This window comes from Nyctereutes procyonoides, unplaced genomic scaffold, assembly GCF_905146905.1.
Source record: "Nyctereutes procyonoides isolate TBG_1078 unplaced genomic scaffold, NYPRO_anot_genome, whole genome shotgun sequence".
Classification (NCBI taxonomy): Eukaryota; Metazoa; Chordata; class Mammalia; order Carnivora; family Canidae; genus Nyctereutes; species Nyctereutes procyonoides.
This window is the reverse complement of record NW_026575126.1, coordinates 35,971,242-35,993,726: the sequence shown is the minus strand read 5'-3', so window position 1 is coordinate 35,993,726 and position 22,485 is coordinate 35,971,242. Positions and strand designations below refer to the sequence as shown.

The following is a 22,485-nucleotide window of genomic DNA, read 5'->3' as shown; positions in this document are numbered from 1 at the left end:
TGAGACCCACACACATCATTGTTAGGATTTTCATCCCTCCCTAAACATAAAAATAAGACATGGGTAAATTCCTAGGCCCAGCCACTGTGTGTGGCCGAGTTCCATAAACGGAGACAGCCACCCTAGGGAGGCTGCCATAATCCCAAACTGCATCATTGGAGCTGACCCTATAACTTGGGGGACAGACTCTCAAAGGACAGGGTAGGAATATCTTAGATGTGATGGTCTGGCATGGGAATAAAAACTATTTGTATGTTAAGACTGTATGTTTGCTCTTCTTTCCTCATTTTTAAAATGTATGGAACATTTTTAAAAAGATTTTATTTATTCATGAGAGACACACACAGAGAGAGAGAGAGAGAGAGAGAGAGAGAGAGAGAGAGGGGCAGACACACAGGCAGAGGGAGAAGCAGGCTCCATTCAGGGAGCCTGATGCGGGATTTGATCCCGGGTCTCCAGGATCAGGCCCTGGACCAAAGGTAGCGCTAAATCATTGAGCCACCCAGGCTGCCCCATCACTCATTTTCAACAATTACCAACATAGGGCCAATCTGGTCTCCCTGTATCCCCCACTCCCTATCCCTAGATTATTTTGAAGAAAATTGTTAGATCCAAATCTGATATTAATGAGGCCCCAGGAAAGAATCTGACAGTGCCAAAGCTTGAGCTTTGAGAAGAACAGTGCCCTATGTGAGCAGCCCCTGGACACTCCTCCGGATGGGGCATGGAGGGACTCTCTTGCTGATGGAGATGACTAGATCTCCACATTCATCTACAGGTAAACTGAGTCAGGCACCTTTAGGATTCAATGACTGTTGTTCCTTGAATTTAAAGGGGCTCTCTCAGGATTTCTGGGGTGCTGGTGCATAATTCTAGCAAGGTCCTAGGGGGCGCCTTGGGAGGCTCAGTCCGTTGGGCGTCTGTCTGTCTTTGGCTCAGGTCATGATGCCAGAGTCCTGAGACTGAGCCCTGCATTGGGCTCCCTGCTCAGTGCTTCCCCTCTCCCTCTGCTCCTCCCTATGTCCCTGTGGGCTCTCATTCTCTATCTCTCTCAAATAAATGAATAAAATCTTTCAAAAAAATTTAAAAAGACAGAGGAGCTCTATCAGGATTTTTGGGGTCCTGTTTCATAATGCCAGGGTCCTGATCATAGTGTCCGTGGAGGATGAACCCACGGCCAGACCTCAGGAAGCCCAACATCCTTGCCAAACATCAGGATGTGACTCAAGAGGAGAGGTGGGAGACGGGCTCTCTCCACTGAAGACAAGGCTTGCACCCCCCTCAGGAGGCCTGCCCTGAATCACGGCAAGGGCTTCCTGTCATTTCCTTGGCACAAGGGCTGAGTCACTTCCTCAAGCAGAGTACAAGGTGTCTCACGCATTTGAGTCAGCAGCGCGAAGATGCTTCTGGAATCCACAAGCAGCTCCTGAGCTCCTGGCCTGAGCTGGTGCGTGACTGGAGCGCCCTTGCTTCTCAGCCCTGCCGGCACCTGCCGGGCGAGAGCCACCGCGGCCGCAAGACACCAGATGGCACTGGAGCGCTGGGTTCCCACTGCCCAGGTACAGAGTCCCCTTCGCGATGGAGATAATGACCATGACTAAGGCTTCCCACCCGCTCTCCGCAGGCCAGGAGCAGCCTCCGTGCTCCCCTGGCCAGGCTGTCGGGGAGCTCCCAGAGTTCACCCCAACCCGCGGCTGAGGCCGCTGAGCGAGTTCCCCGGGGACCTTGCCCTCCAACCCCGGAATGATGAGCCGGGATCCGAACCACAGACTATCGGGCTCCAGAGCGCAGCCTCTGGCAGCAGGGCTGGCCTGCCCGGGCGTCCTGCCTGAGCCCTGCGCTGCTCTGCTCGTGGGGGTCGAGGAGCTCTGGCGCCCCTTGCCCGGGACCCCTCCCCTCTAAGGGCCAGCACGCGCTCTGGCCCTGGGGCACTCTGGTTCGGGGGGGGGGGACGACCCTCGCGCGTCCAGAGCCCAGACGCGGCGGGGCGAGAGGCAGATGCCAAAGCTGCACACATCTCGGGTTGTGCCGGCCTGGCCCCGGAGGACTGCGCAGCTTTCATCTCAATTGATGACACGTGGTTTAAACCTCAAAAAGCACAAAAGGCACAGCAAGGCCTCCTCTGCCCCACGCTGTATCCAGACACGCTTCCTCTTCGCCACACGTGACCATGAGAGCTGCTGCTTGCACGCCTGTCCGGGGCAATTTTATGTGTACGTCAGTGACACGCCCCCCAACATACATATCTACGTGTGTGTGTGTGTGTGTATTCCCCTTTCTCCCCTACCGTCCACACCAGAGGAGTCCACCACCCTGCCCAGTCTTGCTATTTCCTCATCGTGCGGAGCTGGGAGCCCATAGAGTTCGGGGGCTCCTGGCAGGCTGCCCTTGCGGCCCCTGTGCACTCTCAGCCCCGCTCCCACAGTCTGCTCAAGGGAGCCCCGGGCCTGGTCGCTCGCTCCCAGGGCCTGCCGGCATCCTGATGCACCAGCCTGCTGCTCGGAGGCTGCTTGGCTGGCGGGGGGGTGGGGGGGTGGGCCTAAGGCCGGGATACCCCTGGAGCCCTCCGGGCTGCAGGCTGTTCTCAGGAAGGCTGCGCTGGGCCCGGAGGCGGACGGGGTGTAAGCTGTTCCTCCAGGTCATTGCTCCTATTCTACGGTATTCTCTCTCCGTCCCTCTACTGCCATCAGAGTTCTTGGTCCCCTCCACTCCTCCCTCCCACTAATCCTGTCCTTCACCCCACTCCTAGGGTTGTGTCAAGGCCTCTGTCATATCTGAGAGCTCTGCTCCAATAGGGTCTCAAAGTTAAGGACCCTGCACCCCAAAGCACCCTACCTTTCCAGTTCACTCTTCATATCATGACTCCAAAAATTCTTCAGCCTCCCTGGGACTCACCTACATCTCACTCCCCTACGCTGTCTGTAGCCTAACTTCCTTTCTTCATTGGCTTAGTCAATGGTCCATCACTTGGTTATGCCCTTGTTACCCTCTTAACTCCCCTACCACCTGTCTCCATGTCCCCTGTTGTCAGCGCCTCCTGACTCTGCTCCAGCCCTCCATCGACTCTGGGCCTGCCCCCAGGCAGCTGAGCATAGCTGGAGAAATCACCCAAGGCACCCCTTGGGACCCTGGACGAGCTCTATACCTCCCTATGTGTCAATTTCCCCACGTGCAAAATGCAAGAATAACCCCTGCCCCGAGGGTCACTAGGACTTTAAATGGGCTGAAGCACCCCCATTATGAAACACGGGGTTGTTCTCAGTACCTACTAACTGGGAAATAGCATGCTTTCCGAGGCGTGAAGCAGGAGGAAGTGTCCTGCTTGGGACCCGCAGGTGGCAGCTGCGCCGTGCTGGCCGACTGCACCGCACACCGTGGCCCTGAGCGCACGTGGGAGGAGAGCTCCCACGGTGACGGGCGCCTCACCACCTTCTCTGCTGCCAGCGTGCGCGCCCACGGGCTGGCCCTCGTCTCCCCTCCTCCTCGCTCCTCCGCTTGGACACCGGGTCCCACCTCTCTTGCTCATTCAAGGACTCTGGTCCCCTCCACCAAAAGCACTGACTTCCCAGTCTTTGCTGGATTTTTACAAAGTGTATGATTTCACGGTTTTTAGCACATCGCACAACTGTGCAGCCATTACCACAAGCGATTTTAGGACGTCTTCATCACCCCAAAAAGAAAGCCCATACCCCGCATTCATCCCCCAACCTCCCCGCAAACCCAGCCCTAAGCAACCACCAGTCTACTTTCTGTCTCCACAGTTTTTGCCTATTCTGGACATTTCACATTAACGGGATCACACAATGTGTGGTCTTTTGTGACTGGCCTCTTCACTCAGTGTACTGTGCTTGGGGTACATCCACGCTGTGGCACGTCAGGACTTCATTCCCGTTTATGGCCTAATAATAATATTCCATCAGATAAACATACTACTCTTGATTTTTCCATTCAACAGTTCATTTGAGTTGCTTCTACTTTTTGGCCGTTGTCAATAATGCTGCCACGAACGTTTGTGTACAAGTTTTTGTGTGAACGTGTTTTTGGTTCTCTTGGAGATGTGCCTAGGAGTGGAATTGCCGGATCGCACACTAACTCTGTCTGACCTCTCGAGGAGCTGCCGGGCTGTTTTCCAAAGCAGCTGCGCCAGTCCACCTTCCCTCTAGCAGTGTATGATGGATTTTTGTTATCATCGTGCAAAGTTCTGAAATAACACCCTTGATCCCATGGCTGTCTCCAGTTTCCACCCATTTCTCATTTCTCACTCCCCTTGATAGCAAAACTCCTGAAAACAGGTGGTCTTTACCACTCGTCTCCAATTCCTCATGTCCCATTTTCCCTTGAACCCACCACTCTCAGACTTTGTCCCCAAAACAGCTCTTGTGGAGCTCACCAGGGACCCCTCTGCTGCCAGGTGTACTGCTCATTTCTCAGTGCTCATTGCCTAACCTCTCAGCAGCTTCGGACTTGGCTGGCCACCCCCTTCTTAAAGTAGTTTCTCTGCTTTACCTCTGGGATCAATGTATCCATGTCTCTCTCCTTTTCTTCCTCCTCCTCCTTCTCCCACATTGGCTACTCTTCCCCCAACCTCTAAATGTTGGTTCCTGGTGCTCAGGGCTCAGCTTTCTTCTCCTTCTCACTGTCCACAGCTTTAAATTCTCTGATTCTCAAATTTCTATCTCCACCTGACCTGCAGATTCATCTGTCCAACTGCCTACTCACCTCTCCACCTGGGTATCTCTCAGACATTTTAGACCTGCCATGGCCCAAACAAGTAGTCTTGAACCCGCTCCTCTCACCATCTGCCCTTGTCTCCATAAATGTCAAGCCCATGTTTCTAGGCACTCAGGCAAAAGACCTTGGAGTCATCCTTGATCATTCTTTCTCTCTCCCCTCACATCCAATCCAACAACAAATCTTGTTGACCCTACTTCCTAAATATATCCCCAATCCGACCGCTTCTTATCACTCCCACTGCCATCACGTGGGCTCAAATTGCAGTCACCGCTCACCTGCATGAATTCTAGAACCTGGATGGCTCCAAGGATGGAGCCTTCTGGTATGTCTTCCTGTTCCACCCATGCCCCCTCAGATTCTCTATGGCAGCCAGAGGTATCCTTCAAAGATGGAAGTCAGATCAAGTTGCTTCTCTGCTCAGAACCTGTAATGGCTCCCATATCACCATGAGTAAACACCAAAGTCCTACCTGGCTCACAAGACCCTCATAACCTGGCTCCCACTAGCCCCTTGAACACATGTCCTTATGCCTCTCCCCTCCTGTTCTAGATTCATTAGTCTCCTTGAACTAGATGCCAGACACATCCAAGGCCTTTTTGTTTATTGCCTCCTCCGGAATAGAATATGCTCCTTCCACATATCCGCACAGCCTGCTCCCCCACTTTCCACATCTTCACTCAAATGCCACTTTCTCAAGGAGGCCTTCCTTGAACACTATCTGAAGCAATCCCCTCTCTGGTGTCCCTAATCCTCCTTTCTCTGCTGTATTTTTTCTTCTTAGCAACACCACCCAAAAACTCCTTAATCTTATATTGTCTGTCTCCCTAAAACACAAGATCCCTGAAGGCCAGGAAGTTTGTCTACTTGGTTCATAGCTGGATCCCAGAACCGGACCCACACCAGAACCCAGAACATAATAGGCATCCAGTGAACCTTTGCTTAATGAAGGGATAAATGAATGATGGTCATTCGAGTTGTTTTCAATCTTTTGCCACCAAAACATACGCTGTAATGATCAGTATTGTGCACAGATCAGTTTGTTTTTGAGTGAATATATCTGTAGGACAAATACCTGGAAATGGAATTGCTGGGCCAAAATACATGAACAGATTTAATTTTGATAAACATTTTCCAAAAGTTTTGGTGATTAGAAGTCTACGACTTTGTGCTGAGCAAGTTACATAGTGAATTCTGTGGCACTCTATGCTGACCCGGGGTTTCACTGGAGGGAGAGAAAGTAATCAGGAGAGAAGTTGCCCGAGGAATCCAACCAAGAACTTAACTAGCCATCAACATGAATTACTGTCCCATCAAAGATGCTAGCGAGTCATCATGGTATCCTGGCCACACTGCATTTGTCACGGGCACAGCGACTGCTTGAGGGCATGGACTGAAAGGCCAGATATAGTTTATATTATTTCTGATGTTGGAAGACTTTATAAGAGGACATTCGGCATATCTATGCAGAGCCTGTGCCTTTTTTCAAGCAGATTTGGAGATGCCCTAGCTAAAAATCTCCTTGGACTCTGTCATGGTTGCCAAATGGCATGACCTCTGGGGATTTTATTCACATTGTGGTCAGTATAAATGGAGCAGTGCACAGCCTGGGCAGCTGTGTGCAATGACCTTAGCATTCTATGGTACTGTTCTGGGTGAAGAACTTGAAATCGTTCCAGGGTTCATCATACCGCGCCAATCCTGTACTGGAACAGTCAGTCAGAGCTCTGCAACAGTGGTCTGCCATGTATGGACAGTTAGAAGACTGTTTCTGAGAGGGGGTCCACCCTTTCTGTGGATGACTTGGAGGACTTTGTCCTCCTCCAAGGAGCCTCACCCAGCCATCATTACTGGCTTTACCTGCAGCACAGACCATGAAAGGGATCCTTGATGGAAGGGTTTGACCTTGGAGGCCCCTAGGCCTGCCCTTCCTTGCGCATCACATCCATCTAAGGTCAAGGGGGAGAGCTGCCCATAGAACTAACTGCTCAGTAAGCAAGATCTCGAGATGAGCCCACAGGCTTCTATCCAGCCTGAAAGTCATAAGAGCTAGATGGGCCGGAGGCCACACTGCTGGGTCTTGATAATCTGGCTCCTCTAGGGCCTTCTGGGTTGGATTTCTTTAAACTTCACCTCAGGGAGGTCCTGGATCCTGCAAATGCTAAAGTGGCATCACACCATCTCCTGAACATCCAGGACAAGATTCTGGACACGAGCGCCCTCTGTTGTTCAAAGTGCACATCAACCATCTTACGTCCATCTGCTAGGCAAAATTGGAAGTCCAACAAGCAGACTGGTGGGAGTGCTGACCATTGCCACCACTTTGAAGAGCAATTTGGCCACCATCTAGTAAAACTGAAGGTATGCATACCCTTTGAGGTAGCAATTCTACTCCTAAGCACAGACACCCTAGAGAAAACTGTGCACATGAAAGCCCGTGTAATAATGTTTACTGTAGCATTACTGGCAATGGTGAAAGCTGGAAACAACATAAATGATCATTAACTAGACACGATACAAAGCTTAGTGCTACGGTGGACTGCTATACAGCGGGAAGATGGATGCACTAGAGCTACAAACAGTACTATAAATAAATCTCAACAGGGTTGAACAATAATAAAAGCTAAAGCAAGTCACAGAAAGTTGCATATACTACGATGCTACTTACGTAAAGTTTAAGAGTGAGCATAAATGCTATTGGTTGTTTAGGCATACACATATGTGGATTACAAGTTCTAAAAAAGGTATTAGGAGGATAAATCCCACATTCAGATTAGTGCTTATCTTTGGAGAAGGAAAGAAACAGGACTGGGGCAAGCTATCAGGGCACTTTTATGCCTCTGTAATTTTTTACAGCCTCTCAAATGTTTATTATAATATAGGTGTGTTTACCTGCCTGAGGTATTTCAGGATTAAACAGATGTTTTAAAGAGTGCCTGAATCAAACGGGGGAGTGGTTCTGTGGGTGCTGGCCCCAGAAGCCCATCTCATGAATCCATTCCGTACTGGGCTCTCTCGACAGGGATGCCACCAAGGGGCCTGCCCCGTCTGGAGACCTGTGTGAATCTCCCCATTTATGAACATCTCCAGAGTATACAGTTTCCTCACAAAGTCCAGTAAAGTGTAACTGAAAGACTCAAGGGAAAACATGAGATTGATCATCATTCTAGAAATACAGCTGAAGTACTTTATAAAAACCACTGGCTTTCTTCTCATGGCCGTTTTCCCTTAAATGTATGAGGTTTGCATTTTTTCTTCGTTGTCAGACATCACATGTTCACAACCTCCTTATGCCAGCCACGTGGCTTGGGAGGCACACTCATGGCTCAGGAGATCCATGTGCTCTTCCTAGAGTGGACCTCTGTGGTTGTGAACCTCAGATGTTATAGCCAAGAATGCTGGGGGCCAAGGCAATTCCTATCTGATGAATACGAGTGGTGGGTGTCTTACCCATTGCCATCCCCCCAACATCAGAGGCTGTTCCCAGCTGCAGAGCAGAGCTGGGAAGGAATAGGGATTTCAAACCCCATTAAATCTGGATTCTTCTTCCTGTGTCATCTGTGTGACCCTTCTGAGTGAGCACTGGTGTGGGTGAGCACATGTGGACATGGCACTGTTGAGGCCAAGGTTGGGGGCCTCAAGATGGTGGAGTTCTGACCCGTGCCCATTGCTGGCTGCTCACTGATGAGCTGGCATTTGGAGGTGGACCTCCCCAGCCTTCCCAGCTGGGGTTACCAAGGCACATTGCTTTGGGATGTACCTTGAAGTGCATCTCCACCTTGAAGAGCACCTTGAAATCCCCTTATTCCTCAGGGGACTGGCTCAGGCAGCCGTAGCGGTGGCCAGGGGAGGTAGGGAGGCAAGGCCACATGGTGGCAAAGATCACCATTAAGAATCCTGTCTGTACACCTCAGGATGCCTGCGGCCCTGCTATAGCCCTGTGAAATGTGCCCAGTGGTCCCTCACGGGGCTCCTGGGGGGATGCAATGAGAGAAGATGTAGATGGATTTGGTAAGGACAAGGTCACGACCCACCTGGTCTATTATCCTGAATAAAACTGTAACACTCTTCCCTGATTTGGGTACTAGCTGGGATTCCCAGCAGGGAGATACCTTTTCTTAGGCATCTTCTTGATTCCTGCTGTCACAAATCCACTGATGACACCCACCACTGCTCCCTGCCCCCGTGCCCAGCCAAACCTGCCTTCCCACTGCAGCCTCAAGTGTGCCCAGTGCTTTTCCACACTTGCTCCTTCGATTCCTTTGACTGCAATGTCCAAATGCCATTCATTGAAATAGGATCCACTCCCGGCTCATCCCCTCTCTGAAGCCTTTCCCAATTTCCCCCAAATGGATGCGAGGTCCCTCTCTTTGGAACCTTGAGGGCAGGGCCCACGCTCCCTTCCCCGGTACATGCCTCCAGGGGCCCGTGGCAACTGCCTGACATGTAACAGGCCCTCATGAGCACTAAGCTGCAGGACGCTAGCCAGGCCCGGTGGAGCCGTCAGTGCCCCCCAGACCCTTACCTTGGGGGTGAACATGTGCAGGATGCCATCGACGGCCCCTCGCAGCAGCAGCCCCCGGACCAGGAAGCAGATGAGCACCACATAGGGGAATAGGGAGCTGAAATACATCACCTACAGAGAGGACAGGGACCCACCGTGGGGCAGAGTGCCTCCTGCGGCTGGCACCCCCCCCACAGCTGGGGCATCCCCCTCCCTGCACACAGCTGGGGCAGCTTCCTCTGATGGCAGCAGAAAGAGAAGCCCTGGAACCCCCGGGCACAGGGCCAAACCCACCGCACGCCCGGCACTGAGCCAAGGCAGAAGCAGGAGCACAGACGAGCTGGAGTCAGCCTGGCTGTGCCTGGGGCTGGCTTCCTCCTTTCAAGAGCTGGCAGGGCTGGGCCTGCAGCCTCCGCACCCCCAACGGCCGCCAAAGGGGGCAAGGAAGCGGCTCCTCTCCCCGCCTCACTTCTTCATGTCTTATGCCTGCTTTCCCATCCCTGACTCCAGTGGGCTCCCCGAGGACTCCCCTGTCCTTAGAGCTCCTCCGACGGAAGGCACCCGGGAGGTTACAGGCATGGATCCCAAGCCAAAACATCAGAAAAGGTCCTGCCTCTTGTGATTATACACTGCGTGCCATTTTCTAGCATGTGCACTCCTTGCACATTTCTGTATCCCCATGTGCCTGGCAGAGAGCCGCACACGAAGGAGATGCTCACAGAATTTTTGCTGTGCTAAAACAAATCAAGAGGGCTGTTTGGGCAGGATGGTACTGAAGGCCCACAAGCGTGTGTGTCCAGAGCTGCAGCACTAGAGTTCGATCCTGGCCCTACCATTTAGCCACCACATGACCTTGAGCTATTCACTTAACCTCTGTGTGCCTCCATTTGCTCATCTATAAATGGGTATAAGGCTTCCTAACTCATAAGGTTGTTGTAGACCAAAAGCATTCGTACATGTGGCCGTGCCTGGTTAAGTGCCATCAAGTGTCAGCTACTGTTGTGGCCCATGGAGAGGGAACAGGTGGTGGCCAAGAACACTCTACCTTCCCAACACTTAGCTTCCTTGCTCAAGAAGTCCGTTATGGAGCCTGGAGCCTCAGACAGATCAAGGCTCTAGTTCCAGCTCTGGGATTGATTGGCTGTGTCATGTCAGGTGAGGGGCTTCCCTGCTTTGGGCCTCAGTTTCCTCATCTGTAGAATGAGTGAATTGAGCCACAAGGTCTCTCATGTCCTTTCCAGCCCTAGTAGCCCATGAGTACTGGTACCTGACAAGGAAGAAAGGGGGTCTGAGCTGTGTGGAGGTGTGTGGGCTGCGCCCTGAGCAAGCAGCAGTGGAGAGCCAACGTCAGACACCCCAAGGCCCCTTCACTCACAGCACCCATCTGCTCAAGGCGCCCTTGAGTTTACATGTGGTGAGCTGCTGGTTTTCACGAAAAAGTGCCCAGAGGAGACTCTTCTGGGGCGTGTGCTTGGGAACCTAAGGAGCTAGGATCTAGATGAATGTCCCTGGGTCCGCTTGCTCTCTCTACAAAGTCTGCAGTGCGGGCCTGAGGTATCGGAGCAGCGGTGACCGGGGGTCAGAGCCCTGATTTTCCACAAGCCCACTCCTAGCCACTCCTGGTGGGCTGTTCACAGGGAACAATAACACGGCAGTGACACTCCCATCGCCTCCACGGGGGGCCTGCGTCGTCCTCCTGGACCACCCAGAGGCCAAGCCCACTCAACAGACCCTGCCTGGCATAGCCCAGGGTCCTCAGCCCCCTGCCTCCCACGGGCTCCTGCGGCTCCCCATGTGGGTCTGACTCCCTTCCTGACTCACCTTCCCCGAGGACTGGATGCCCTTGACGACGGCCATGCCCACGATGCTCCAGGCCACCAGGAGGCACAGGGTCATCTTCCAGTTGAGGCCCCCACTCTCCGAGATGGAGTTGGAGATGTCCAAGGCCTCTCGGTACCAGAAGTAGGTAGTGGCTGAGCTCTTCTCACACTCTGCCTCCACCACTGGAATAGCAGCAAAGGCCGTGGCCTCAGGTGGGGCTGCGGGGCCGCCTCCTCTGTTTGACCCCCACCCAGGGCAGCAGTGGGTGGGCGGCTGGCTGAGTGTGGGTGGCAGGGAGGTACTGTGCTCCTTCTAGGCTAGCCAGCCTCCGGCAGACCCTGAAGGACCCCAGATGGGGCTCCAGATGGGCCTGGGAGGCTTCAGGACACATGGATCTGGCTAAATTAACACACATGCATCCCTACCCGCCTCCACGCCTGGAGGACTGCCAGGATAGGCAGCACTGGTCTCGAGCTCCTTGGGACAGGTCCTGACATGGGAGCCAGACATATGGTTTCCCATCCCAGATCCCTGGCTAAATGAGTGGTGCAAACACAGGGACGTCACTTCTGGACCTCAGTTTACCCATCTGTGAGGTGGGATAAGTCACTTAGCCTTTTGTAAGACTGGCATGCAAATTAAGGCTGTTTCCAGATAGGATGGTGCTACAGTAACACAGGATCATTGATAATGACTAAACAAAAGTCACAGTTTCCAGAGTTTTCCCTACACTCATTTCATTCGATCCCCCTAAGAACTCTATGGGATCGGTTGGTAAGGGCCATCAGAATGGGAAATGAGGATCAGAGAGGGTAGGTATCTTGTTCAAGGTGACACAGCAAGTCCCAAATCTGTGCTTGAGCTTCTCAGGCTCCTCCAGCCCCTCCTGGGACAGGCTGGCTGGGGTCCCCAGGTGGTCATACTCAGGGGGTCTCATACTTGCCTGCCATAGTCCCATTCCTGATGACAGGACATTCACTCCAGGGCAGCGGGTACTGGAAAGACTTGAAGAAGTAGAAGATGCTCCACCCGATGATCACATTATAATACAGCCCAACAAAGAGGCAGACCTGAGGACAATGGACCACAGTGGTGGGGGTAGGGGTCACAAGGCCACAGGCAACTCCACCCCACCCCGACTCCCCATCCAAGGCCCAGGCTCAGGCAGACCAGACCGCACAGACTCTTGCAGGAGGTGGATGAGGAAGAGGAGGAGGAGGGATGCGGCATGGACGCTGAGGGTCTCCTAATCCTCCGCTCATCTGGTATTCAGACAATCCACGAAGGAATGTTTCAGATATTAAAGATCCCTCCTTTAAGCAATGAACTCTTAAAATGTTAATCCTTTCCAGTTTGAAATTCTTCTAAGATGCTTAAAGCATCTCCCCATCATTTCCTGATGACTCAGGATTACCATTCCAGAGCTGCCCTTGGGGGCTGTAGAGGCCTGCACAGCTTTTGCCCCTGTAGACAACAGCCCCAGATGGCAGTGTTCCCGGGGTTTTGTGGATGCTTCTTATTGGTTTCTTGTGCCCTCCCTCCTCTCAGGACACCACTCTCTCTTTGGTACCAGCAGCAGCAGCCTGTCGCGCAAAAGATGTCACTTCTTGTGTCTTGGAAACACGATCACCTACCTTGGTAGAATTATATTTGAAATAGGGATGCATAGTTTCGGACTGAGAGTCCAAGAGGTTTCTCAGGAAGCAGTGCTTTTACGCACGGGGATTTCCTACATCCACTGGGGGCTGGGGATGCTGAGAGGCCCCTCCACCTCCAGAGTCCCAGTTCTGGTATGCTGACTACTAGGTGAGCCGGGCGGGCTTGCTGCCTGGATTTCACCCAAGCCCTGGTGTGCAGAAGCAGACACTGCTCTGGCACACCTTAACGGGAGTACAGAGGGAGAAGGGCGCCCACTTCTTTTACTTGGGTGTGTTCCGGCCGAGTGGAGCCCCTTTCACACTCGTGTACACACACGGCCAGCCCCAGCAGAGGATGCTGCGTCTAGCCGTGGCAACCGGAGCAGAGATGATACCCAGCAGGACTCCGGGAGCTACACAGACCCTCCCCTGGTCTCTGCCTGAGGCAGGCTTGGCCTGGCCGTGCTGCCAGGCCTAACAGAATCCTTGGTCCCTTCCAGAAGCAGGTGTGAGCAGGCGCGCCCGTGTGCTTTGCCCTTAAGAGAAGCTCAGTTTCCTTCCCTAGAGAGCTAAGCAGAGCCTGACCTCCAGCCCGGTGAACAAGCCTCACAGAGTTCCCCACCCAGCCAGTGGGGTCTCCCTGGCTCCCACTGTTCCAAAGCCTCACCCCTTCTGGGTCAGCCCCGCACTCTTGTCTGAGACCTTCTCCAACTCTATTCCTGTGCCTCAGGGCTGCCTTTTCCTGTGCCACACACTTGTCCAATTCAAATACTCTTCAATCAAGGAAAGAGGAAGAGCCCCCCTTGCGGAGAGCTGATGGGTCAGTAAGCAGACGGAGCTATCCAGGAGGGTCCACGTGTCCCCAGAGAACTCCGGCTGAGATGTCCCAGCCTTTCCTCCTTGGTAGCAATTCCAAATATCATATCCTGCCTCAGGCAGTGTAGCCAACTTTCAAAGGAGGAAATATGTAGCCCTGAGACACCAGCTGGAAACAATTCTCATGCAGAGGGTCTCCCTCCTTGCCCTTGACCCAAGACTCTGGTCTGCAAACCTCGGACCTGAGAGCAGCCCCTCTGCCTGCTGGTTAGTGCCCAGTGCTGGCCCCCGACTCACTATGCAGCTAGAGAAGCCGATGCCCCCCAGGCGGGGGCACACGTAGTGCCACACACCAATGCTGCCGCGGCGGATCCTCTGGCCCACAGCCAGCTCCAAGAAGAAGAGTGGGATCCCGATGATGATCAACAGCACAAGGTAGGGCACTAGGTAGGCACCTGGGGAGGAGAGAGGATGTCAGAGGAATGCACGGCACCCAGGGTAAGGGAGGACAGCCATGTCCTACAGTCTTGCCCACATCTCTGACCACCCTCAAACTGCGACCAGTCCTTGGACTCCTCCTCCAGGAAGGCCCCGGCTTATACATGTGACCCACAACGCACTGGCCACCCAGACGTCCCTTGACTCCCCTGATCAGAAATGCTACGGGAGGACTGCTCACAAGGTTAGATTCAGAGACAGATGCCATACTGTCTCGGGAATCCACACGTCGAGTCACGCAGACCGGCTCACCTCCTTAACGTACTCTGTGGACACCTGTTCATGCTCCCTCCCGCCCACAGAGAAGCAGCCCCAGATGGAGGTGGAGTGGGTCCTGATCACTCGCCGCCCAGAGGCACAGACCCCAGGCACGGCCTTCCCCGCATCTGAAACTGAAGCCAGCGCGGCGGACCTGGCAGCTCCAGGGAAGCAGAGCTTGGAAGTTCTCCAGGGAGAGGGTCTGACCAGCACCACCATTAATCTACAGCTAATTGGGAGGAACGAGAGAGGAATTAGCAGTTCAGAAAAGCACAGCCAGGAGGATGGTAATGGATAGACAGAATGGATCTTGATAAAGATTCTGGATGATAAATTAAGCTCACTGTCCTGACCTCACTGCAGACACAATCGCAATTCCAAGTGACAGGGCGTTTAGCAGGAGAATTAAAATGGTGTCTGGACACAGACGAGTGATCTCTGCTGAGAGATGTGCCAGCAACCTAGTCCTGTTAGCAACGCCATCAGACAGCTCCAGACAGTCACCAGTGCCCTGATGGTCACCCAGCATCCCCCAGACCAAACCTTGCCAGCTGGGAGTATCCAGAAGACCCCCAGCCACGCACTGCTCTGCCCCCCATAACATGACAGTCCACATGTGTCCAATTTGCCAACAAACTCAGGGGATAGGGCATCTCCTGAGCACAAGACCCGGCACTTGGCAACAGTCAGCTGTTTATTGCAGGTCAACCCTGTGCCAGGCATGTGCAGTGGTGGGGGGTGGATTGGGGAGCAAAAGAAGGCACAATCAGTACACCACTATCCCAGGAGAGCTCACAGTCTGGAAGGCAGGACCCTCAGCTTCACGTGAGCAATGTCAGCACATGTGTATACACACACACGGACTCGTCACAGAGGGCCGGCTGAGCACTCTGCGAGCCAAGGGAGGGGTCGGGGTCCAACAGCACTGATCAGGAAAGGCTTCCAAGGGCACTAACCCATCCAGCCGTACACAGCAGCATCCAATTCATCAAGCATGCACATATACACGATCACACATACACATAACATCAACTTGCCACTAACAAGCAGTGCCAATCCTGGCCCCTAAAGGAGGGTGGGCCTGAAGGACTCCTGGTTCTCTCTCTTGGTCTTGAGTTCGGGGAAATGAAAGAGGAGACACATGACCAGCAAAAAGTCAAAGGGACACAGCCTCACCGGTTTTATATTTCAGCCATATACCCTTGGATGGGGCAAAAGGTGCAGGGAGACGGGTTTTGGGGTGTCTGAAGAGTAGGCTGGCATCTTCTGTGAAGGCTTCTCTCCTCTCCCCAAAGCACCAGAGACAGCCTCCACCTATGTGCTGTCCAAAGAGTGGCCCTCAGCAAAGACCAGCCACAGGCAACCTGCCACCTGTCACTGGGGCCGGTGGCCTCAGTCAGGCTCAGGGCACGGACTTGGCTCAGCTCCCCTCACAGTGCCACGGCCCAGCCACACACAGTGCTCAGGGGCTGTGGTCCAGGTGAGGATCTTTGGTTAGGTAGAGGTACTTTTTTCTTATCAACCCTTGCATAAATCATTTGGAAATGCACTCTCTACTACCTTCGAAAATACAACTTGGAGACACAACTGGAATCCCTTTGATATTTCAGTGACTTGCGGGAACTTTGGAGTCCTCCATCTGAACAGCTGGGAGCACTGCTTCAGGGTGTCAGGAGGTTTTGCAGAACATGGCTCTAAGAAGCTTGACTGTGGCATCTCTGAGGCCCCCTGGAGCTCTACAGTCTCCATCTAGGTCTGTACTCTGGGTCTTGCTTCCTGCAAATCCCGAGGTTATTTTTGGGATTTGAAAGACCACCTGGGGCTAAGCCTGTGGAGAAGCATACCGAGTAGGGGCTGAGATCCGGACCCTGGAGCCAGACCTTCTGGGCTTGAACCCTGGCTCTGCCACTTACTAGCTGTGTGACTTTGGGCCATTCCTTGATCTCTCTATGCCACTTTTTGTCATCTATATAAAGATGATGATAACATTCGGCAGAATCACATGAAACTGCTGGTATTGTGACCATTTTTGATTCAGAAAAACAGCCATTTCCCATGGTTCAATGCGACCCACTGCACAGGGCTGTTGTGAGGATTACATGTGTTACTTACCCCCAGTCAGCACCTGATGAACATCTGCCTCTTTTTCATAAGAATCAACAGGAAAAAAAAGGAAACTAAGACGATGCAGAATAAACTGTCAGCATTGAGTGGAGCTAAGCAGAGTTCCAGAACACCCACCCAGATTTGAGCCAAGTTTGACCAGCTCCCCCATGGCTCAAAATCACAGAGCTTCTACTCTCTGTCCAAATAGTTTCCTCCTTCCTGTATATATATGAAATAGGATCATTTGCCTCCTTCTAAAAAACATTTAAGATGACCTGCCGTAAAACGTGTAGGATACAGGAGGGCTAAAGGCAGAGATAAAAAGGGATTCTAGGAATCAGAGAGGATGGAAGAATGAGAGCAGGAATGAGGAATGGAGAGCTCCAAATACTGAGCCGCTAACAATGCTTTCCTGGGGGTTGTCCGGGCGTCTGGCGCCCGGACAATTGGCTGGTGGCACCGTGAACAGGAAAGCTCCGGCAAGACCACTGCCCTGGGAGCGTGTGTGGTGTGGGGAGAGAGACCCTGATTCAGCACCCAGTGCCCAGGCAGAGCTGATCATCTAAGCCACAGGGGTAAGGTTAGTGGTTCCCAGCTGGAGTCCCCAGATAATGACGCACCCTCTGAAGTCACTGTGGATGCTGCTTGTCAGCATCTCTCAGCACGTAAGAAAACCACACACTTGGATTTCTATCTCTGCTTTGGGCTTCTCTTCTAGCAACTCAGTGACCTGAGTCTGGCCATGCCATACGGACCGAAAGCTCTAACTGGCAGTTGCTGATTGATTGGGGTGGGGTTGGGGAAGATTTTTCAAAGCATGGACAGCATATGGTAAATAGACCATGCTCTGGTGGAAAGTTACACCAGCTCGAGTGGCATTCTCACTCCTGCCTTTCAACAGAAATGGGAAAGGTGGGGAAGCCTCCAGCTAGACTTGGCCTCTGGGCTGGAGGGAGTGTGTTCTGGAGAGGAGAGAGTGTCCCTGAATGGGGCTGCATCTCTGGGACAGGCTCCGTGGCCAGAGTCCCCTGGAGCAGAGGCAGGAGTCAGGTTAAAATGCTGACAAAGCTGTGGCCACCCATCAGGCTGGAGTGAGGCAGTCCCAGGCCACGGGGACTCAGAGGCACAAGGACCTTCTGCTCCCTCAAATCACTTTCCCAGGACCAGATGTCCGAGCTTGTAAATGCCATTGTATTCAGCCCGCTAGGTTTTTCTGTTTGTTTTTTGTTAGTGTTCCCCTGGTTTCAAAACAAATTACCTTTGGAACTTTCCAGTCTGTCTCAGAGGGGCTGGGGGATAAAGCCCCAGGGGGCTGCTACCTATCCTGATGGCTGGAAGTGGTTAGTAAAAGGGGTTTGATACTGGGAGCAAGATCCCCTAGGTGGATTAAAACTCAAGGGGCAGCGTGAGGCCCCCTCCTCGCTGGGAGGCAGCAGCAGGCGTACTCAGACTCCCTGGCCAAGCTGTCCAGGTGAGAATCCTCACTTTGTCACTAGCGGTGTGACTTGAGCAAGTCATCTAATCTCTCTGTGCCTCAAAACTGACAGTCTCTACCATGAAGATAATAACTCCTTTCTCACATAGGTGTAGAGGGATCCGATGGTTGAACTGTATGAAATTGGTGTTTTGGTTATTCCAAGATGCTCAGATACTAGCAGTTTCGTGCATTTCAGCCTAAGAGCCAGCAAGTGTTAAACAGTGCCTGGCACCTGCTAAGCATTTCATTACAATGGCCAACCACTGCTCCTCACTATGCGTCAGATACGGTGTGAAGCATTCTACATGTAAAGCTTGTTTAATCCTCCTCACGCTGCTGTGAGGCAGGATCTATCATTCCCATTTTACGGGTGAAGAACAGAGAGGTGCAGAGAGATCAAGCACCTTGCACGGGTTTGCAGGGCTGACTGGCCGCACTGGGGCTTGCCTGCAGGCGGTCCTGGGCCATAGGCCGTGTTCTGGTTATCATCACTCCGACAGCCTCTTGGTAGCTGTTAACTATTAGCTATTTCTGGGGAGCCTTCCTCTAGAACCCTGAGCTCCACCCTACAAGAGCCCCGACTGCATACGCAAAGGGCTGTTCCTTCTCACCCCTCAGCCCGGCCCGTTTGCAGAGCACCCTGGGGGCAGGCAGGGCCGCCTCTTACCACCTCCATTTTTCTGGCACAGGTAGGGGAACCTCCAGATGTTGCCCAGGCCCACAGAGAACCCGATCTGGGCCAGGATGTACTGCAGCTTGCTGTTCCAGGCCGGCCGGTCCTCCGCATCCAGCTCCTCCTCTGCTGCCTTCTGCTTGCCGCCGGCCTCACCTGCCACATTCAGGATGCTCTGCTTGTAGTCCACCGGCTCCTCAAGGGCCAGCAGGTCGGCCACCGACTCCGTGACATGCTCACCGCTGTGCTCACGCTGGGTCACCTTGCTGTTCTTCGGCATTGGTGCCACTCGGGCCACACAGCCCTGCTTCCCAGCACTCAGAGAAGGTGACACTCTGCTGTTGTCAGCTCCTTCTCATCCGGGCACCTGCGAGAGTGACCAGGTGAACAGGAGAAGCTTAGTTGACCACAACAACTTGCTGACTACACCAGGGAGGTGGGGGGGGGGGCAAGTGGATGCAAATCCCCCATCACTCTAGGGCACACACCTGGAGGCTGGGCAGTGAGCAGCCTGGAATGTGGAGCTTGTCTTCCTCCCTGCCCCCCAGAGGAAACCCCCCAAGGACCTCAAAGTCTGCAGACTCAGTTCTCCCACGGCTGCTGAGCATCACTGAAGGTAAACCTACTGGGGCAGAAGAGGCCAAACCAGACACCACACTCAAATTAAGGGCCATCTCCCATGGCACTGCCCCTGTCATCACTGCATAGACCAGAGTGCTCAGGACCCTTCCGAGGCTCCCCAGACCTCCCCTCACAGGGGTGCAGGTTGTGGCCAAGCCCAGCCCTCCTGAGCTCTTTGTAGCCAAACCACGGGGTGGGGGGGGCGGCAGGGAAGTTGGGGTCTGCCTTCACCAGGGTCTTTCTTTTCAAAGTACAGTTCGGGGGGATCCCTGGGTGGCTCAGCGGTTTAGCACCTGCCTTTGGCCCAGGGCACAATCCTGGAGTCCTGGGATTGAGTCCCGCATCAGGCTCCCGGCATGGAGCCTGCTTCTCCCTCCTGTGTCTCTGCCTCTCTCTCTCTCTCTCTTATGAATAAATAAATAAATCTTTAAAAAAAGAAGTACAGTTCGTGGGCCAGCAGCAGCATGGGGAGCTTGCTAGAGACGCAGAAACCCGGGCCCATCCCCAGACCTACTGAATCAGTCTCTGTATTTTTTTTTATTTTTATTTATTTATGATAGTCACACAGAATGACAGAGAGAGGCAGAGACATAGGCAGAGGGAGAAGCAGGCTCCATGCACAGGGAGCCCGACGTGGGACTCTATCCCGGGTCTCCAGGATCGCGCCCTGGGCCAAAGGCAGGCACCAAACCGCTGCGCCACCCAGGGATCCCCAGTCTCTGTATTTTTACAGAACCCTCAGGTGATTCAGGGGACATTAATGCTTGCAAAAAAAAAAAAGTTAGAGCTCTGACTTCGGGGACCTGGAACCAGCCTCCGTGTCCCCTTCACTCCCCAGCAGGAACTCTAACCAGGTTCTGCTAAGGGTTCTGGCACCACAGCCCTGGAGGTGTTCGCTTAGTGCCAACAGATGCTGGGTCATCGCTCAGCGCCCACACTGTCTGAGGGCCACGCCGCCGCCGCAGCCGCCGCCAAGAGAGCCAGTTCTCCATCCCAGCGACAGGCGACAGTCTTACAGCAGATCTTCTGTCTGCACAATGCAGGCGGGGCCAGCCCCCCCCCCCCCCCCGCGGCTCCCCCCCACCGCCAATCCTCCCGCTGGCTTTCACGCTTTCCCTTAAAGAAATAAAGCACCAAGGAAACAAGTCCTTTGAAATCAACAAGCTGCTATGTTCAAAGCACCTCCTCCTTAAGGAGAGGTTGGAGGATTTAAAATTAAACACACACACACACACACACACACACACACACACACACACACACACGGCCTGCAGGTGCCCTGCACTTTCTAGGGATGTAAATTACCCAGCTCTGTAATCCCTCACTGGGGGGAGGAGCTGCCTCTGGAAGCCTCGCTGCCTGTAGTTGCCATCAGAACAGCATCAGAACAGCACGGGCCAGGGCACTGCACAGAAGTAGCTTAGCCCAGGCCTCCTGGGTGACTCCAGTTACGACCCAAACTTCAAGGGGACCTGGCCAGCCAGATCCTGTTACCTGTGTAGTGATGCTGGGAGACCTGACAGATGCGGACGGCCCATGCTGGTCTGTGCGGTTAGCCAGCCCTCCCTGGGCCAGGCCATGGGCCACAGCAGCAGGTGACACCTCCCTGCCTTTCTCATCCAAGGGAGACAGTGAGTCTTTGGTGACTACCCCTTAGGCCCCAGGAGCAGTAGGGTCTTGGGCTTTGGAGTGACTGAGACAGAACCAGTCTGCCTAAAAGACCTTAGAATTCTCTAAAAGAAATGCAGCTCTCTGTTGGGACTCCACACTGGGTTCAGCTGAACGTTCCACTGTGTCCTGGCGGGAGTGTGTGTCTGCTGACCCTTCAGCGCTCTGCCTCCCTTGGCTGCGGGGGGGGGGGGGGGGGGGGGCATGCTACGTAAGGGAATGGTGCCCTCAGGGGTCACACAATGGGGAGGCCTGTGCTCTTGCTTGGGCTGCCAGCATGAGCCCCTCCCCCTTCCCCAGTCAGCAGGTCCCTGTGCCCATGGCCCTCAAAGGCAGACAACCCAAGGCACATGCAAGGGCTGGCTGTCTGGCTACCCCATCTCCCCTGCATCTTCAAGAAGAGTTTTTATGAAAGACAGAAGTGGGAAGAAGGGTTGGGGTCCCTCTGGAGGCAGCAATCACCAGGGTTCCAGCTCAGAGCCTGTCTCCAGGTACTCTGCCTGCAGTGGAATCTGATCAGGACAATCTGCAGTGCATTAGGTATGATTTACTGCCCATTATCTCACAACTGAAGAAAACCGAAGGGGATTCCCGTAAGTCTGCAGAATTCATCCTGCTGCTGACCAACTGGAGGACACGCTTTCCCATAAATAGTCTAGAGAGTGGCAGCTCTGGTCACCAGCAGAGAAAGGGCTGCAGAGAGGGGACAAGCATCATTCAAATTAGGAGGACTCAAGGACAAAATTAGCACATTCTGGTAAAGCCAGGGAAGGATGCCCACAGCAGCATCACAGAAACCACAGGCACCAGCCCAGCAGGGCTTCTTTCTTCCCAAGAGGTGTGTGAGAGCATCCTGCATCACAGGACGGGGGCCGGGGCCTTCTGTGCCATCAGGTTTGCAGGACGAAAAGTGCTGGGGCAAATTTGCAAGCAGGGGCACTGGGATGGGCTGCAATCATGACTGGAACCTTCTGTGCCCAGGAACACGCTGGGTGACAACAGAGTCTGACACTTAGAATATTAAAGCTTGAGGGGCCCTGGCAATATTTTCATTTTCTATATGAGAAAATTGAAGCCCGGGGGGAAATGGATTGCAAAAGGAAGAAACAGGAAGAAGATGGTGGTAGTGAGGGCAGGGGCTTTGTAGTCAGAGGGGCCTGAGTTCAAGAGCTCCCATTTCATACATTTGTTCATTTACTGGGTGCCTTCCCCAGGCCAGGCTCTGTTCTACATGCCAGGGATGCAACAGCAAACAAAATGAGCGAAGTGTCTCCTCTGGGGGTTTATATTTCTTGTGGAAGGGTCAGATGCCAATGAAGGAAAGAAACACACAGTGGCCGGTGGGGACGCACGATATAAAGAGAAATGACACGGAGGGGAGGGCAGTGTTGCAAGCGGAAGGGCCACTATTTTATGGTCTAAAAAGGCATTCCTGAGGAGGGGACATCTCGGCAAGATGTTCAGGAAAATGTGTGTCACATGAGTGAGCAATCGGACAAAATGGGAACGCTCAAGCCCTGTCCTGTCTTCAAAGGCCCTGCCCTCCGCCGCCGCCACCGCCACCGCCACCTCTGGGGCCGTTGCCCGGTGCACAAGGCAGGCAGCCACTTCAATTATGCAGGTGTCGGTTCTCTCCAGGGTGAAACAGGGTCTGTGATGACAGCTCCCCGCTCCC

General features: G+C 53.5%; 1 protein-coding gene across 1 annotated transcript in view; it reads right to left on the bottom strand.

Annotated features, from left to right (window-relative positions):
* The window catches only part of SLC6A17 (solute carrier family 6 member 17), a 49,090-nt gene that overhangs the window by 13,080 nt on the left and 13,525 nt on the right, over positions 1 to 22,485 (bottom strand). Inside the window, exons 2-6 of the mRNA XM_055340815.1 lie at positions 18,516 to 18,888; positions 13,807 to 13,964; positions 12,000 to 12,126; positions 11,057 to 11,238; positions 9,257 to 9,367 (exon numbers count right to left, since the gene is read on the bottom strand). Of these exons, the coding sequence (XP_055196790.1) occupies positions 9,257 to 9,367; positions 11,057 to 11,238; positions 12,000 to 12,126; positions 13,807 to 13,964; positions 18,516 to 18,801 (864 nt within the window). The 5' untranslated portion in view covers positions 18,802 to 18,888. The remainder of the gene's footprint in view (positions 1 to 9,256; positions 9,368 to 11,056; positions 11,239 to 11,999; positions 12,127 to 13,806; positions 13,965 to 18,515; positions 18,889 to 22,485) is intronic.